This window comes from Primulina huaijiensis, chromosome 17, assembly GCF_012295235.1.
Source record: "Primulina huaijiensis isolate GDHJ02 chromosome 17, ASM1229523v2, whole genome shotgun sequence".
Taxonomy (NCBI): Eukaryota; Viridiplantae; Streptophyta; class Magnoliopsida; order Lamiales; family Gesneriaceae; genus Primulina; species Primulina huaijiensis.
In genome coordinates this window covers 16,779,899-16,796,517 of record NC_133322.1, presented here as the reverse complement: position 1 = coordinate 16,796,517, position 16,619 = coordinate 16,779,899, and the positions used below count along the sequence as shown (strand labels likewise).

Here is a 16,619-nt window from a genome sequence, read left to right as displayed (position 1 = left end):
TTCTATATCTTTGAGTTTTCTACGGTATATCCAAATCTCAAATCATTTGGACTTCCTATGGAAAAGATATGACAATAATTACCATTTTGCCCTTAAAATTAATTCATTATTTTTCAACTTATTTATGAAAATGTCATCAAAATAAATTGAGTATTTTTCAACTTATTTACCAAAATACAATCAATGCTATTTTATTCTCGGGGTCTCACAAAAATACTGTTAGAATTTTTTTTATTGAAAGCTAAATCTCGAAAATGTATTTAAATGCATGAATGCATTAACTGTTAAAAAACACACATTTTAAAATAAAAGGGTTCCAATACTGGTAAAAATATTGTTGTAACGTCCGAAAAACCAACCTACGTAAACCACATGCATGCAAAATTATTTTAATTACCTAATCATTTTATTTAATTGTTTTTAAATACTTACATGATATTTATTATATGATTAAATGTATGATTGCATGATTAAATGATTATGTGACATGTTTTCATGAAATTAAGGATTTTACCCGAATATTCGATAATAGGCAGGGGAAAGGAGACTGGGGACGACCAAGACAAGAATATGTATTTTTATCTAAATAATAGCAAGACTTCCTAATATGATTAAAAATGATTTAATTTTTTTAAACATGTTGGAGTTCGAATTATTTTACGAGTCGAGCTCGATTTTTTTCGAGAAGACGGTTTTGGGCAAAGAAGGAGTATTAAAAAATCAAAAATATTATTTTATGAAAACTTATTTTATAAAATTTTATGTTTTAATTAAATAAGTGTTATTGGGCCCAATTTAATTAATTAAGTAGGTCCAATAACCCTAAGCAAACAAGCCCAATTAGATGTTAATTAAAATACATAAATAGTGTTTTATAGTTTTCTTTCACCACAATTTCTTCCCATCAGCCGAAAATTCACTCTCAATCACACACACAATTTCGAAATTTTGGGAGAAGAGAAAAGCTTGTGTTCTACGTCGTCTGGTCGTCTAACGTCGCACCTTCGTCGAAGATCGTATATTCGAGCGTTATAAACGCAAAGGCACGTTTTCTAAACTTTTTTAAACATCATACAAATCATATTATGTGTGTTTTATTTGATTATGCATGAAAAATACATGGGTTCGATTATTTTACGGTACGTTACGTATTTTCAAAGTTTTAACGATTTTACGCTTGTTTTGAAATCGTTTTTGAAACCAACGGACACGCTGCCAAAACATGATCAAATATGAATGAATTAGGGACAAAACATGATAAAATAAAAGGAAAACTAAGCAGGAACCGTGGGCAAAGGAAAAACAAAAAGGGCCGTGAGTTTTGGTTGGTTCTTCAAGATGCAAGGGCTCGGTTCTTATGCATGGGGGTAGGTGGCTCAACCAGGTCTGTAGGTTGGGTCCTAGGGGTCATGGTTAGTGCCTAGGAAGAGTCCTAGGAGGGCTAAGGTTAAAGTCATGGGCTGGGTAAGAGTCCACGTGAAGTGGGACTCTCCCCCACGCTCGTGTGTGTGCAGCAGCGGCTAGGGGGTGCGCTGCTGGGGCTTGGGCGAGCTATGTAGGTCCATCAGGGTCCTATAGTGTTGGGCAAGGGTCGGGCCAGGGGCTGGAGTGGCTAGGTTAGGCGCTGGCTTGAGAGATCGTGAGGGAAGCACAAGGCGCGAGAAGGTTTCTGGAGTGTCTGATAAAAGAGGCCCGCGGCTGGCCTGGGGACGAGCCAGGTGGGTCCTATAGGGTCTAAGGAAGATGGGTAACGTCTGGGCTAGGGGCTGGTGCAGCTGGGTCTCTGTTGGCTCGAGGGAAAAAAGGGAACCGTGAGAGAGCAACTAGCGCGCAGGGTGGCTGTGCTTGGTTCAGAGCTTCGTGCTTGGGGTTCCAGGGCTTGGACTGGGTCTGGGCGTGGTCCAGGGTCGGTGAGGGTCCAAGGTGATCTGGTTAGGTGGCTAGAGGAGTCCTAGTTGGCTAGGAGTTTTGGTGAAGTGGTAATAGGCACGCACAAAACATGCAGATTTTAGGTTCGGTTCCAGCATGGTTTGAGCGAGCTAGGGCTAGGTTCTATGGGTCAAAGTTAGTCAGTAGGGTCCATAGGTGGGTTGGCTAGGGTTTGGCTTGAGGTGGCTTGTGCGTGGCTCAAGTAAATTGGGAGATGGCTCGGTGTGTTCGTCTAGGTGTCGAAAACAAAAATTAAAAGATAAAAATTGAATCCATGGGTCCACGGGTGTGGCTCATGACTTGGAAGGGTAGAATAAATCTTTAAATGTTATGTTTAAAATTTGGGATCGAAATATCATGATTGGCGGTGCTGGGCAAACACCTTGGTACAAGGTAAAGACACCACCAATTTATTTTCATGATACAGGAGCTGATATTTTGTTAGGAAACAATTTCCTACAAATGTTCAAATCCTATACTCAAGAAAATGAGACTAGAAAATTAGTGTTTACGACTTCTTGTAACCACAAAATTATAGTCCAGAGACTAAGAGAGGCATTTTACAGAAAATTGTTAATCCAGTTTCGCAGCAAGCGTTGTGATTCAGGACAACTTCTGAACCCAAAAATAAAAGATTTTAGAAGGTTTGGAGAAATAATGCTCCAGTTGAGAGCAGATAAAACGCTCCAACCAGAATATATGGAATACCTGAAGATAACTCTACATCAGAATGAAGTAGAGTTTGAATCTAAGGTATTCTTAGAAGATGTCAAGAAAATGATAAAAAAAAAAATTACAATGAAGATCTTTTGGCATGGTGGGACAGAAATCAACTCAAAGCTTGCCTTAAAATTAAAGAAGGCAAAGAGTATGAATGTATCCGTTGCAAGCCTATCCCAATGAATATTATTGATCAAAGGGATATGCAGATTATAATCAAAAAAAATTTGAACCTTGGTTTAATCAAAGCAGGAATGTCAACATATAGTAGTCCAGGTTTTCTGGTAAGAAATCATGGTGAGATAAAACGAGGAAAACCCAGATTAGTTATTAATTATCAAGAAATTAATAAGATTCTGGAGTTTGATGGGTATTTTATACCTAGTAGAGAACACCTAATAAGTTGCATACGCAATGCTAAGATATTCTCTAAGTTCGATTGTAAGTCCGGATTTTATCAGATTCGGATGCAAGAAGAAAGCAAGAAATTCACAGCTTTCTCCACACCTCAGGGACATTATATTTGGGAAGTATTACCAATGGGATTGACTAATTCACCCTAGATATTTCAAAGAAATATGGATAATTTTTTTAAAGATTATTTTAAATTTATGTTTGTTTATATTGACGATGTTTTAATAGCGTCTAAAGATATAAATGAACATGTTAAGCATTTGGAGATTTTCTCTAATGTTTGTAAAAAAGAAGGACTGATTTTATCTGAAAAGAAATCAGTCATTGCTACAAGAAAGATTGAATTCCTTGGAATTGAAATCGATGAGTCAGGAATTATTCTGCAAGAACACATAGTGGAAAAAATGCAGAATTTTCCAGAAAGTCTCAAAGACAAGAAGCAACTTCAAAGTTTCTTACGAGTTGTTAATTTTGTTGTGATGTTTATCAAGAATATAGCAAAACACAGGAAATTGTTTAGTCCATTAGATGCTAGATTTATATGGACGGATGAACACACAAAGGGACTATGCCAATTAAAGGAGATTTGTAAGAATCTTCCAAAGATGGCCATTCCTCAAGATAAGGATGATCTGGTATTGTATACCGATGTCAGTGATCATTGGTGGGCAGCAGTTCTTACAAAGCTCACACCAGATGGAGAACAACCATGCAGGTATTGTAGCGGTTTATTCTCAGATGCGGAAGCCATAAGATGACATATCAACGAGAAGGAATTTTATGCAGTACAAAGGGCTTTTGAAAAATGACCATTATTTTTACTTGCAAAGAAATTCACTTTGAAAGTTGATAACACACAGGTGAAAGCTTTCTTAAGGAATAGAATTGAGTCTAAACCTGAGAAGGCCAGATTATTAAGATGGCAAGCATTATGTCAAAATTATATTTTTGATATTGTGATGATTAAATCTCATGAGAATATTCTTGCAGATTTTTTAACAAGAGATGGACAACATTGACATTGATGCTATTATCAAGATGCAGAGGCATTTGAGAGAACATCTTGAAATGCTTCAAACCGAGTTTAACAAGTTAGCACTAAACGCAGAAGTTTCGGGAAGGCTTCAACAAGCTAATAAGAGAATTGTCTCTGATCGAATCACATGATGTTTACAGGCATATACTCAGTTATGGTCTGTAATGCAAAGGCCTATCCTCCAAGGCATTGAGAAACCATTGGTTTCCCAAATGGAGAGTTTTCGAGTACAGGACTCTATACCTGGAGCAGGGGATTCAAGTACTCCTAGCACAAGTGTTAAGTCGAGATCATCTCCAGATGAGTCGGCTGAAACAAAAATTGAGACTCCAGACCCTTATCTCGAGTCCTCAAGTCAACCCTTTACCTCGGGGATTGAAGAGGGAGAGATCAACCTTAGGCCTCGTAATGACAAAGGCAAAACTAAGGTTGGTACTAATGAAAATACAATTTCTCCATTTCAGGTTTACCAACAGAATTGGGAGAAATTAAACACAAGAATTGGCATCAACCCAGCCATGGTTCGAGTTGATATTGCAGGAAAATATCCTAGGGTATGGATGAAACAAAATTCATATCCAAAGGAGGTCAAAGCCTGGTATGAATTTTGGGCTCTTGCCTCAGTTTATACTACTTCCCTCAGCTTCCCGGAGATATCAGCATTACCAAAATGGATACAGGAAGCGGTACATGCAACTTGGACAAACAATGATCATTTGTCCAGAGGAGATATTTTGGAGCTGTATTTTTTCAGTGCAACACCAGAACCAGCAGGGAAAGGCTCACACGAAGCTTTTCATTTCATCAAGCTAAGGAGGCCAGACATGAATTCTCAAAAATTTGTAAAGGATCCTCCTACAAATGAAACCCCCTTAGTCTCTTCATTCAATGAAGATGACATATCTACCAGGAGAGCATGGGGCATCTGGGTCTGTCTCACGGAGATGGACAAAGTCAAGTTTCCATTTAAGTTTTACCAAAATTCTTTAAATGGATCATTCCTGTTAAACACTATGACAGGAAAAACAACAAGTTTTGCAGAAGATTTATTCGAGAAGAAAAGAAATCTTCTATGGAACAGCAAGGTGTCGGCCAGTAAAGAGACTCTCCGAAAATTCTGTAATATGGCACATATAGGAAGATGGTCAGAAAACATCTGTCATGAATGACAGAATCAGAAAGAACCGGAGTTCGGTAAAGGTTTCAAACCGAGATCTGATCGAAAACATTTTACCGAAGCAAGGACAAGTGGGGAAGGACCACATTCACATTTTTCTCGAGGATACAAAAAGACTAAGATTCTTCGACAAAATTAAAAGGGACATGTGACCAAACCCATTAACAAAAGAAGAACCACCATGTGAACGAGGAAAACATGACCACCAATAATCGGTGGAAAAGGACACAAGAACCACTAATAATGAGTGGTAAAAGACGAAAGAACATTGGATACTTTATTTAAAAAAGGAATCCAATAAAGAAAACAAGAAAACTGGACCGAAACCTGATACTATAAATTATGGTAAATGGAACTAGTTAAACACATCAGAATTAAAACTTAAAGATGTACCGGGTATATCTGAAAGTTTTAAAGAGAAGAATCAAATATAAGAGAAGTGAGGCTGCAGCTCTCAGATCAATTATAAAAATGTACAAAGAAAAAGGAAATGAGATTACAGTTGATATCCTCCAGACTCATCTCTACTGGTATCTCGGAGAGATAAAAGAAGACGAAAAGTTAATTTCTAGATTAATAATCTAGAAAATGACGTTTCAAGAAAGTAGGACCGCTCAACCACTAAAGGGTCCATATGCAAGCTGTAAAGACTTATCAAGATTTGAAGTCCGAGTTTCAAATCCGAAGAAGCCTTCTATAAATAAGGCAGGAAGAAAGAAATGATGATCATCGAACATTTTTCTCAATTCTTTCAATCATAAATTGTAATATTTTCTCTTTCAAGTTTATGTGTTTTTCAAGTGAGGCTACTATAAGTAGCTAAACAAGTTTCTCCTCCTTTACAGGAGGTTTCAATGTAATAATAAATGTTTGTGTTTGAATAAAGAGATTTCGGCTCTAGCCCCTCTCATGTATTTTCAAAATTTTATCTTTTACTATACACCCTAAGGTATGAAACGAATTAGGATTGCGCCAAGTGCTGTTGAAGGAATCTGCGTCGGTAACCATCGGTTGCGATCGTGTGGTTGGACTGTGTGGAGCAGTTCGTAAAATACGGTGGATATAACCCGATAGTACTCCGGTCAAAGAGGTAAAAAATTTAATTTATTTTACGGAAGCATGATGGGCCTTTATGTTTAAAAAGAAAAATCAATTACTAAAATAAGAGAATAAGGGTATTCTTGAAAATTTTAAAATCTTAGGGAGCTAAAACAAAAAAATAAAGATATAAAGAGTAAAGATAAAATTTAGAAGAGATGTAGGGAGTTATTGAAAATTTGCTCTTATATCATGAACATTGAAAATGAAGTGGAGCTCAAAAAAACCTTGCTCTGAGTCTAACCCGTTAAATTCACAAATAAATATAAACCTTTTTTCCTGGAGATATTGACGGTGTCAGGTTTGGGGATTAGGGTTTAAGCATATAAACCTTTTTTCTGCTGCTCGATTGCGCCAAAATTTCCAGCAAGACTTCTTCTTTCTAGCTTTCTGTTTCTCCTATACAGATCTAATGGCTCCGAACAACACCGGTCCGTCTGCTATTGAGAGAGAGCAGGTACATCTCTTTAATCCTTGTTTCTCTTACTCGCACAGATTAAAACGGTTTTGTGTTGTGGGTTCTTCATATTTTTGGGATTGTAACATTCTTTTTGCGTATTGGTTTGTTTAGATAATCGGGATGATGGAAAAGGAGATGGAGTACAGGGTGGAAATGTTTAATAAGTAGGTAACTTAGCTTTTGGTTGTTTGTAAAAATGCCCAAGAGACTATTCTCTACATTGAATTAAGCGCATTCTTGATTTTCACTCTGCGATCTGAATCTGAATTTTGAGCTATCCGCTTGCTGTCTTTTGTATTCAGGCTTACACACACATGTTTCAGCAAATGCGTTGAGAACAAGTATGACTCTGAGATACCCAATCGCTCTTATTGAAATTATGTTAAATCTATTGAGTTGTATAGATCTCAAAATTTGATCAGATTACAGCAATTTATTTTGTCTCCTTGAATCATTTGAAGTGCTGAGTGGGAGAATGTTACATACATTTTCAGGTACAAGGATTCTGAGCTAAACATGGGTGAAAATAGTTGCATTGATCGATGTGTTTCGAAGTATTGGCAGGTGATTGATTGGATTTCGAACATCGGATTTGTTTGATAAAGTTGTCTGACCAGTGTACAAGGATTTGTGTGTTTACGTGATTACTTTTTTTAACAAGATTCTTGATGCATGAGGTTGTGAACAATGCAATATGGTATAAATGGTGCCAGCCTTTTCTTTTAGGAGGAAATGAGAAAAATCTTACCACATGGTGATTGACTTATGTTTTGCACATCATGGTAAAGACTACTTATTGTGGATGTGGTATTTGGTCAATTTTTAATTTTTTATTGCATCTTTAGCAATGCAAACAATGCCAAAATCTAGAGGTACGTAAAAAAATTATAAAATTTAAGAGAAAGTAGTGCTTTATGTGAATGAGAAGCAAGATTTTTAGCACAGGGTTTTCATTTGAGTCCCTAACGAAAGGTGGTTTTTTTTATCCGTGAAAGAATTTCATATGACGCTCTGATTTTATGATGTGGCTAAACATATCAAATTGAATCATCGAGGTGATTTCATTTGTATTTTGAATTTCTTATGATTTATGCTATATTCTACATTGATCGTATCTTGACTGTTTTCACATGTTCGCTGCAGGTGACAAACTTGGTTGGCCAACTGCTTGGAGATAATCGACCTCCTATGTGAAGGAGATTTTTTATCCTCGATCTTTTTGAGTTGAGATGAGAATGTGCTCAGGTTTATATTATGTTAGCGAATTACTTGAACAAAGAAAAATTGTAGTTGGAAGTTATTGTTTTACATACTGGCAAGATGCGTTAATTGAAAACCTTTTGTTATTTCATTTCCTCTGGTGCTCCCTCTTATGTGAAAAAATCTAGAATTTGGTCCATTTTGTTTTCGGGAAAGTATAAAATTTCCCAGCAAGTGCCTTTCCCCATCATCCTGAATCATGGATCTATACCTAATAACAGAGATTTGAGAATCAAGAAAAGTGGACTTTTTCATTGCATGAACTCGCAAAGCCAAGAAAAAGAGACTAAAGTTTTACAAATTCAGAAACTTAAAAACAGTCGATTTCAAATAATCATCCGCAGATTGAGAGTCAAAATGAGTGAGAAGAAAATCAAGAGAATGGGAAAACTATACACTTTCAAATTCTGTTTCTTTTGGTTTCCAAATTTGTGGCTTCTTTAAGTGATTCTTGCGCATCATTCTCCATCCCAAGTGTAAAAAGTACAGCAGCTTGAAGGTAAAAGGCTGTAGGCCAGTTTGGTGATACCACCAGGGCTTGCATAGCATCGTGCAGAGCTTCATTAGGCATTTCACTCATCAAATAAGATAAGCTGCGTCGGGCAAAGACAGTTGGCGACACCATTGTCCCACCATCAATGAACTGCAAGAAGCAACATAATTTTTCACAAGTTATAATGTTGGTTCATCACACACCTAATATGTGTGTACGAAAAGAAAACGGCTCAAAGGGATCTGGACGATTATAAATTAAGACGAAGGAGAACTTCTGGTATTGAGCTGGAATAGATAAATTATGTATTGCAAATAACAAAAACAATTAAGGTACAAAACTCACTTGTGTATAGCAATCGATGGCGATGGTAAAATCCTTAGCTCGAAAAGCAGAATCCCCAAGCTTCTTGGAATTCAAGGTCTCCTGCATTTGATTTGTCCACAGTTGAAAAGATAGCTGCATTGTAACATAACCTGAATATATCAATATCTCGTGTGTGATGATACAGAATGTCAGGTGTTTATGCAAAAATAGACAAAAAAATTGTACAAACCTCGTTAGCAATTCCTTCATCGTCTTTGTATCCAGCCTTGTCCAATATCTCATGTATGGCAGTGAGATCCTTCCTCAAACATGCTTCACCCAAAGGACTTAACGCCAATGGTTCACCATGGCTCGCATTTCCTTGTAGAATTCCCAGCAGAACATATGAAGGAACCTGATTCATACATTCAAACCAAAAATATTAACAATCAGTCAAAATAGTTGGCGATGCCTGTATTATCATACCTCGGTTTCTTTCTGAAGAGAAAGTAGAGATGCCACGAGAGACTTGGCATTCGGCCTCTCTCGTGCTTCATATTGCAAACAGCGGGTGGCTAACCGAACCAGCTCGGTTCCGTCATCAGTAGAAAAGTGACCCTCCAAACAAGAATCCATCAGCATCAGAAAATTTTTTCCGCGGATCAGATCAAGTGCCTAGAAGGCAAGAAGAGTTGGAGTAATGAATTCCAGGCTTAATGAAATTGAGATTAAGCTTTAAACATACCGTCAAGAAGCTTATCATCTAAAAAATTTCTAAGAACAGAGCCTTAGAGTATAATAAAGATTGGACGAAACATATTCTTTGAAGAAACTTTGTTCATTTAAATAATGGAAATAAAACATACATGGCTTGGAGGTATGTGCTTGCCACTTAGAAGGTCTAGCAGCATGGTTCCAAAACTGTAAACTACACTTTCTGGAGTCACTCTTCCTATAAAATGGTTTAAGATCGCAAGTTTCTTAAATGGCACAAAAACATACTAATATCAGAGTAAGCATATAGATGCATGTATACCGGTTCTCAAGTACTCTGGAGGTGTGAAAGCTAAGTTTGTGCTGTAGCTTTTGCCATCTCTACTATTCTTCATCAGGCCAAAACAAGAGAGCCTAGGATTACCATCCTATAACAGGTATCCCAGAGTAAAACCAAGAGCAACACTAAGAGCATAATATGTAGAAAAACAAAATTATCCAAAGCACATGTCACCTGATCAAACAAGACTCGGTAAGCATTAAGATCGTGATATAGTGCGCGCCCTCTACTACTGCAGTACTCGAGGGCTTGGGCCAAATATAATGCCACCCTCATCCTCATTGCCCATTTCATTGGCTGGTTCTCCCCTATCCCAATTCAACCACTAGCATATATCAGAACACTTAAGTACCAAGATAATAAGATACAAGGCACGAAAATGACTAATCAAATTTACTAATGTGCGTCTTGTAATTAGCTCGAAAACACCACTGAATAGGCCCATACATGATAAATGTTCGGTAAGAGAGTGCACCATTATGCCTTAAAAATGCAATCAGATATCAAGCTCACAATGAAACAAGTGCTTGGCGAGGGTGTCATTGGGCATAAACTCTGCCACCAGTAATCTCTCCTCCCCTTCGTAGCAACATCCAATTAGATTTGCCAATCGTTCACTTCTCAGGTTCCCCACTGCCTTAGCCTCATCCTTCAAGAAACAACAAAGATAATTTATGATAAAAAGAAATTGCCCATCGCTCACTCAAAATTGTTCATGATTTTGATTAAAAACTAAGAAATATTTATCAGATGTTAAGTTTTCCCAAGTAAAAGACAATATAAAAGAATATAACCTCACGAAAGGGTAGATGCATAAACTGTGTCACTAGCTAAAGGATTAATCAAGAAAACAGCAACTAAAAAAAATGTTAAAACAATATACTAACAATGAATTGGCGAGAATCAGGCCAAGCAGACTTGTTGAAGCGCTTAACAGCAATCCATCGTGCATTTTCAAGCAAGCCTTTGTAAACTACATTAGGAGCCTTCTCTCCATGTTCGGACACAATGTTATCAGGAGAAAACCCATTTGTCGCAGTTTTCAACTCCTCCCAGCTGAACTCTTTGAAGCTTGGCAGTGGATTTTTCTCCCCATTCTCTACGAAACCCAGAAAGCTCAAGTGAAAAAGACACCATTTTTTCACAAACTCACCAAAAAAAAACCGATCAAGATTCAAATATCTTCACGAAAACAAACTAACCCAGTTCGGAGGATTCAAGAACAGAAGGCTTGAGGTGAGAATGCCACCAGCAGAAAGAAAACTTCGAGCACCGTGCACCCATTTAATACGGCGATAACAAAAATTCAAAAAAAAATTTAATTTTTTCAGCCTGCAACAAGTAGTATAATCTCAAGATTTAACATTGGGATAAGCTACAGAGAAACATGGGATCGATGTTTTTGAGGATCCAAGAAACAGTGTTTGTCCTCAAAAAGCTTTCACCTTCACACATTTGGAGAGCATTAAATGTTCCAATCACGGAGCTGGTATGTGTATTTGATTTTCATGCATTTTGTTGGTGTGGTGAACAATACTCTTACATGTGTCTCATATAAAAAAAAAATTGAAAATAAATAGAAATAGCATTACCCTTTCTGCAGTTCTGCTGCTTTTGCCTTTCTGCTGCCTTTCAATCTTTATTTTAATTACCTTTTTTTTTTAAATGATGAAACTCCTAAGCAGGTTAACTCTGTACTGAAAAATGAACTCACACAGAAAAAATGTTGATAAAACTCCAACAAGTCGAACCCTCCTAAAGATGAATGAGTTCATCACTTCATTTAGTACATATCATCTCAAAACCAATAGTGTATTCTTCCATCTTATTTCCTGTCATAGATGACTTTTCCATTACTTTTTTAGCGACGAATTGAAATATCATCATGTTACATTGGAATGAAAGTCATTTGTTAAGAAAATGAACCAAAAAAGTTTTTATAGCATCAAACACGTTGCATTGGAATGAAAGTCATTTGTTAAGAATAATATTAAGATAACCCCTTTGATCAAATAGAAATAAAACTATTTAAAATTTTTATTTAATTTTTAGATTTTTTTTATAAATATATAGATTTAAAATAGGAGAAGTTGGTGAAAAATTCTCAATCAAAATATTTCTTTGGGTTCACTTTCTACCCACAAAATTGTGGTACTATGTCATACAAAATGTGATACACTTCATGTGGAAATGTGATACTAAAAAAATAACCAAAGACTGAACACAAAAAAAATCGACGGCTGAGGACTGAAGGTCAATATACTACTGATCGTCGAAAGAAACAGTGACTCAATCATAGAGCCAGAGGAGGCTGGCAGAGCACGATACCCTCTCCTCAACTTTGAACTTTTTTTAATTTGGTATGTATTTATTTTTTGTAAATATAATTTACAAAATAGAAATATATATTTATTTTAATCCCCCTTTAATTATTTATAAATTGAGCAACGATTATTTTTCAATAAACAAAAAATTGAACAATAATTCAAAGATTAATTGGAATCATTCTCAAAGATAGAGAATTGTTTGATTTTTTACTCAATTATTTAATTCGATCAATAAATGGTTGCTTATATTTCCAAAATTTATTTTATAAGAGTATATCAATAAATAAAAAAAAATGAAGAATTATTTAAAAAAACGTGCATCAGGACAATTTATTCGAGATAAAATTAAAATATTTTTAAATAAAGGGTCATTTTCAGTACAAGTCAAAGTCCAAAAAATCCTGTGACGTAGACCAAATCATTTTGTTACGGTTTCTTCCTTTTACTTTCACTAATGGCGCATTAATTGAATATATTAAAGTATCTAATTAAGAATCATCAAGCTTCGGTTTACTAATTATTTTCCTGTCCCTTTGACTATATTCTATTTTCAGATATTGATATTTGCAAGGAATGTCATTTTCGGGTGATTCTTATACCGTGTGGTGTATTTTTTAAACGAGATGTCCGTGTGCGTCAGATGTTCGGACAAACATCTTATTTGAAATCAAATATGTTGAGTTTTGTTAATTGTACTCAAATACGTTGTATATGTACTATTCCAAAGCACGCTTATTAGTTTCTTCCATATACTATATAAGTGTCATGTACAGCGGTTGAATTCAATAATAAAAAGAATGAGTTTTCAGTTAGCTCAGTGGGCTAAATTCTCCTTTATTTTCAGTTCTTGACATGATATCAAAGCGTTAGGATTCAATCATAGGGCTTCGTTTTTCAATTAACTTGTTCGATCGGATAGCTGTAAAAGCAGATCGATTCCATCAAGCGGATTGATGGCAAACAATTGCAATTTCAACGATCCGTTATACATTCACCCGTCCGATACTCCGGGCATGAACTTGGTCAATGATCAGCTGATTGGAGTGGAAAACTATGGTATTTGAAACAGAGCTATGCTGATTGTACTGCGGGCGAAGAACAAAATCGCGTTGATAGATGGAAGTTGTCGAAGACCACATGTTGATAGCCCAACTTCGCTTCAATGGGAAAGATGCAATGCACTTGTGCTGTCATGGATAATGAACACAGTATCGAAGGATATTTTCGGTGGAATTGTCTATGCATCAGACGCTTCTTCAGTGTGGACGGATCTGAAGGAACAATTCGACAAGATCAATGGATCGCGAGTTTTCTCGTTGCATAGAGAAATTGGACGTCTAACCCAAGGTAATAGTACTATCTCAACATATTATTGCAAGCTTAAGCTACTTTGGGATGAATATTCAGCTCTTGTCATCTTGTCTTCGTGTGAGTGTGACACTGCTAGGACGTATTTGGAGCATGAACAGCAGCAGAGGCTCCTTCAGTTCTTGATGGGACTTTATGACAGCTAAATGAATATAAGGAGCCGAATTTTGATGATGAGTCCCTTACCTAAGGTTAGACAGGCTTTTTCACTGATATCTCAGGAGGAATCTCATAGAGCGTTGTCCTCAGTTGAAGCTCCAACAGTAGCTTTCTACACTAATCAGACCAGAATAGGTAGTTCCATGAAGGAGAGAGCAAACTTGAATTGTGTTCACTGCAGTTGGAGTGGACATACCAAGGAGAATTGTTACAAACTTGTTGGTTACCCTCCATGGCATAAGCTGTACAGAGCTACAAACAAAGGACCAAACAAGAAGGTATATACAGATAATAATGTGAAACACAGAGGGATTTCAGCAGATGCTAACTTTGTAGAAGAAAGCAAAGCTGATCAACCAAGAGCATCAACTGGAACTCCGTCTCTCTTCACTACTAGCCAATATGCTGAAATTCTGAAGCTTTTGGGCAGCAACAAACTACAGAATGATTGTGCACCAGTAGTGAACATGGCAGGTACTACCTCACAATCGTTAGGCTATGAATGGATTATCGACACTGGAGCTAATGAGCATATGATGTTAGAGTAGGTGCACGTCGAGCCAAGTGTTGGCCGAGTGTTCACAATGAAACTCTATGTATAAACAGTCTTTATTTTAATAATATTTGAAATTATTGTTTTGGCACTTCTTTATCTGTATACCCATGCTAGTTGCATAGATAAAGTCCTTGAATATACAAATAGTAGAAAGAATATGAGATGCTCATGTGATGAGTATCATGAAACTCATATTTGGAATACTGTATATTCTAAACAGTTCCTAGTCGATTTAGCCGCCGCTAAGAAGGATATAGGCCGCTCGAGTTCGAGACTAGTATCTGCGATGTGAGTACCATGTTTCATTGGTAGGGGACATTGTGATGTCCGAGCATGCAGATAGGTGCTCCTTGTAGAGTGCACTGAACAACCCTCCATAAAGGATTTTCCAAGTGGTTCTCACTTATCGAGTGGAAAAGTCCTAGTTTATGGTTGTACACCATTAGTCCTTATGACCCGGGACAACATTGAGACTCTATGTGCTAGAATTACACTTTGACTTGTTTACCGACTCTCATGGGGTCATCAGGTGGCAAGGTTGGGTGTTCTGTCGAAACATATAGGAGTCGATGCATTGTAGTCGGGGATTCACCGCTTACCTACGGGTATGGATATCCTATGTGTTTTTCATGTATATGTAGTTTGAAATCTCTGATCAGAGTATGGTGGTAATTATGAAAGGGGTTTCATAGATTACACCATCGATGCAACTACGACATGACACATAGTATCGATTCATTGACAACTCTCGATAAACCAATGGTTGTCGAATCGGTCGGGATATATGAGATGAAGGGACCGTACTGTACGCTAACCATAATTGAATGGTTCTTGCAGGCACTATCATTTGATACCTAGGGAATCATGTAAGCGATGCTGCTAGACGTTTAACATGATTGGTTGGGTACTATCAGACTTGAGTTCTGACGTTCTTATTATCAAGGAGTTGATAAGTAAGAATGGAGCAATTGGGGTATGCTCGAATAAGGACATGTTTAGTCCGAATCACATGGAGATGTGAACCCGCGGCTAGTTGTATCAATGAACCATTGAGGGCCACACAAGTACTAGCTTTCTAGATCCCGATGAGAAGTAAAATAGTTCAATGTGTTGAACGGCTTATAAATGAGTTTATAAGCGTAAAGAAAATGGAAGTATGACTTCTATGAGAGAAATGTAAATTTTAATTTATGGAAGTGTTCCTAAATTAAAATTTGGCCAAGTGAATAATGTATTTGAAAATTGTGATTTTCATAAACATTATTATGGACTAAATTAAATTAATTCAAGTGTTGAATTAATTAAACACTAGTGGACCTAGTAGAGTCCAAATAATTAAATTAATTCAAGTGTTGGATTAATTAAATCATATTGAGTCTTGTAGAGCTCAATTAAAATAATTATTTAACTAGTGGGACTTGGGTAAATTCAAGTAATGTTTAATTAGTCTCAAATATGTTTGAGATAATTAAATTTAGTCCATGGTTTTTAATTTGATTAAAAACCATATAATATACATGCATGGGAGGTGAAAGGTTGGGAGACTACTTTTTGTGTTTTCAAGGCATGGCATGCAACTTTTGCTTTCAACTTTTTGCATGTCCAAGACAAGTCTCCCTTCCCCCCATTAGACACACCTTGGCCGAAAATTCTACACACTTCTCTCCAAGTTTTTCTCTCATTTTTCTTCTTCAAGTGTTGAGGAAGAAATATTCTTCTCATTGAAAAATCTTCTTGTTTTTCTAGTGCAAAACAAGAAGGGATTTACCTAGCAAGTGGTGGGCCTAATTTTTGAAGGAGGAGGAAGCTTGTAGATCTTCATCCACTCAAGAGCCAAGTTGTTTACAACTTGGTTGGTGCCATTCATCAACCTCAAGAGGTTGATAGGTATAATCTTTCAAACACCCTATGTATGTCTTGTATGGTGTTTAAATGTATTTGTTGCACAAGGAACATGGTGGCCGAAAATTTTAGCATGTAAAATAAAATTTTTTACTTCCGTTGCGCTTCCCGTCACCGTAACCGATCCCCTTTCAAGTGGTATCAGAGCTATGGTTACGTTTTTTGTGTAGCATTTACAAGATATTATATTGAGATTGATTTCTAACCGCTTGAGATGAAATTTTGCAACAAAATTCAAGGTTTGATGGAGCATATTTCGGGCAGCCCAGGCTGCCCGAGGGGCTGCCCGACGCCCCTATTTTTAAAATTAAAAATAAAAAATTTTTGGTTGCCGGAATCCGGCGACGGAGCTCCGGCGAC

General features: G+C 36.8%; 2 protein-coding genes across 2 annotated transcripts; one reads left to right on the top strand and one right to left on the bottom strand.

Annotated features, from left to right (window-relative positions):
- Positions 1-6,620: 6,620 nt before the first annotated feature.
- LOC140963363 (mitochondrial import inner membrane translocase subunit TIM10-like) lies at positions 6,621-8,185 on the top strand. Its single transcript, XM_073422654.1, has 5 exons — positions 6,621-6,831; positions 6,946-6,998; positions 7,137-7,175; positions 7,329-7,398; positions 7,978-8,185. The coding sequence occupies exons 1-5, from the start codon at positions 6,787-6,789 to the stop codon at positions 8,026-8,028; spliced, it is 258 nt and encodes an 85-aa protein (XP_073278755.1). The 5' UTR covers positions 6,621-6,786; the 3' UTR covers positions 8,029-8,185.
- A 139-nt stretch (positions 8,186-8,324) lies between these two features.
- Positions 8,325-11,470, bottom strand: LOC140962309 (serine/threonine-protein kinase BSK5-like). Its single transcript, XM_073421169.1, has 10 exons — positions 11,150-11,470; positions 10,835-11,046; positions 10,461-10,596; positions 10,122-10,255; positions 9,930-10,035; positions 9,760-9,845; positions 9,380-9,568; positions 9,144-9,308; positions 8,933-9,046; positions 8,325-8,737 (listed from the first exon to the last, which is right to left on the bottom strand). Exons 1-10 carry the CDS (start codon positions 11,229-11,231, stop codon positions 8,495-8,497), a joined length of 1,467 nt encoding a protein of 488 aa, XP_073277270.1. The 5' UTR covers positions 11,232-11,470; the 3' UTR covers positions 8,325-8,494.
- Positions 11,471-16,619: the final 5,149 nt, after the last annotated feature.